Source organism: Montipora foliosa, chromosome 4 (assembly GCF_036669935.1).
Source record: "Montipora foliosa isolate CH-2021 chromosome 4, ASM3666993v2, whole genome shotgun sequence".
NCBI lineage: Eukaryota > Metazoa > Cnidaria > Anthozoa > Scleractinia > Acroporidae > Montipora > Montipora foliosa.
The window spans coordinates 24,383,099-24,385,598 of record NC_090872.1 but is presented as its reverse complement, the minus strand read 5'-3'; the positions used below and the strand labels follow the sequence as shown (position 1 = coordinate 24,385,598).

General features: G+C 38.6%; 1 protein-coding gene across 1 annotated transcript in view; it reads left to right on the top strand.

Moving 5' to 3' along the window:
• The first annotated feature begins 570 nt into the window (after positions 1-570).
• LOC138000390 (uncharacterized) overlaps positions 571-2,500 on the top strand; it is a 9,911-nt gene continuing 7,981 nt past the window's right edge. The window contains exons 1-2 of the mRNA XM_068846756.1: positions 571-651; positions 766-841. Coding sequence (XP_068702857.1) covers positions 602-651; positions 766-841 — 126 coding nt within the window. The 5' untranslated portion in view covers positions 571-601. The remainder of the gene's footprint in view (positions 652-765; positions 842-2,500) is intronic.

The window sequence follows — 2,500 nt, the reverse complement described above, 5'->3', positions numbered from 1 at the left end:
AACATAGAATTAGTTAGTCAATGAATTTGTTCCGTTCTTCCTGTTCGTCATTACAACACTCAACAAAACCAATATACACAGCTCACGTAGGTTGCAGCAGCATGGCATAAAACATTTTGCCATCAATCAACCTCTCTGCGAAATTACGTTTTCACTCTTAAAGATGAGCACCTCAGTTGTTTCGTAAGATGACGCTCTTTCCAATGAGTCTGAAAAGAACACACAGAATACAAATAGAGCCCACGTCACAAAGAAACGTCGTCAATCGCTATCAGAAGTTAACAAATTGATGTCGGTTTTTCATGCGTCTTTCCTGTTAGTGATTATGAATTTCGTCATAACATTGTCAAATTAGCTGTGGATCCACGAGGTGATAGCCGAGAAACCTCAATTTTATTCAATCTGACGCGACCAATATCGCATAAATTATACATTTATGTGTCTGTAAGTGTCTGTCCCCTTATTGACAATAAAAATTAGCCAACGAGCGCGTGAGAATTTTGCAGTCATTGTAAAACTTGAGGAACCGCCCACTGTCAACTGGATTGGTTCAAAAGCCTGTGTTGTTCCTTTTTCTCAGTCGAAGCTCATTTGCAACAGCATGAAGTTGTCCGCGGTTATCGGCCTTTGCCTTCTGACTTTCATCCACAAGTAGGCTTATTTTTTAAAATCAGTTTTCGATGGCGATGGCTCTTCATGGCCTCTGTTAACCCCGGGAAACTGATACTTGTTCCTAATGTATTTTTGCTGTTGTTTTACTAACAGAGCTGCCAGTTCGGGATCTCTTGGAACAGCCATCAAGATATGTGACTCAAACCTACCGAACTGTCAGTCGTACCAGGTATGTGATTTTTTTCAATTGAAAGGGATACTGAGCGAGAATAAAAGTTAAGAGTGACCTATTGACCCTAAAGGTGTACGATATGTGTCTCGATAACTACATGGTTTTTACTTGACGTCATCAAAACTAAAAAAAAAATAAGTAATTATCAATCCTTTTTAGATTTTAGTTTAGTTAGTTATTAGAACAGCTGAAGACTTGTCTTTTCCCAAATTTTCAGTTTGATAGGGTTTTTCGTCTTGTGATAAAGTAAGGTTGAATTTCTAAGCTTTTTCGTGTCACCGTATAAAATGGCGGTCGAGAATGCTATCACGTAGGTTAGAAAGACGACTACTGGCTTTTTGTAGCAAAACTCGATGACATATGTTTTTGTCAGCTTCCGGCCGCCATATTTGTGTCCCTGAGAGAGACACAAACGTGGCGTCTCCATACAAAGCCTTATAAATTTGAGTAAAACATTCCTTCGAATATCTCCCGCACGAAACATCGCACAGACCTGAACCTTTGTTAGACTGTTTGAATATTCATCTTCTTTTATCTCTTTGGTTATTGACTTTATTTGTTGAATAGTTTTGATGATGGTGTGAAGTTGAACACTACTTAAAGTTTCATTTGTCATTGGTCTTTACGTTGAGAATCACGGAAACTTTCCTGACTTTGATTATGCTACTGATAACAATTTATGCAATATCTTTTGTCCTGATAGAGAAGTTGAGAAATTGGTTAGAAATTTGAATATCTACAAATACCCCGGGCCCCGGAAAGAAAGCGCTGAAGCGTTGTCATCTCCACTGGCTTTACTTTTGCAAAAATTGGAGCTCTGAGACGACTTAAAAAGCTGGTGCATGCTGACATCTCAATTATGCTGTGCAAGGCTTATATATTGTCCCACTTTGAATATTGTAGCCCACTTCTGTTAGGGATTAACAAAACTCTGAACAATAAACTTGAATCTGCTAACTAAAAGCCCTCACTCTTGAGTTACGGTAACAGCGTAGATTATGATTCTCTATTGTTTATTGTAAAAACGCAATCATTGGAACGTTGGCCCGGTTCAAACGTCGCATTTCACATGTGCCGAATATAACTCGAGAGTTAACTGCATGTGAAATGCGACGTTTGAATCAATTAAATTCGACAGCTTAGAGTTAAATTCGACCTTCAGTCGAATCTGCGACTGAAACAGTCGAATATTTGATTCAGACGATGCATTTCACATGTGCCGAACATACTGCATAAATTATAGTAAATTATTGTGACCCTAACCCTAACGACCCACATTACTCCTGTTCACAAGAAAAGGGAACAAAAATGTCAGGCAGAACTAGCCTACCGCCAAATATCGCTTACTTGTATTTTAAACTGCGTTTAAACCGTGATAGTTAACCGAGGGACTGGTTATGAAACCTTAAAAGCATCAAAACCGAGAAGAATGTTGTCGCAATCGGTGTTGAATTGACCGTGACCCTGCACAATCTTATGTTTTGCTTTCGCACGGGTTTGCTAATTTGTTGCACATAACTAAATCGAAGGATTTAACTGGTTATCTTCTCGAAAAAATGTGTGTTTTGTGCAGGGTCAAGGCTAAAAGTATGGATAAGAATATGAAACAAAGTAACTAGTCGAGTTTCATAACCATCTCCATGCATTAACTATGGT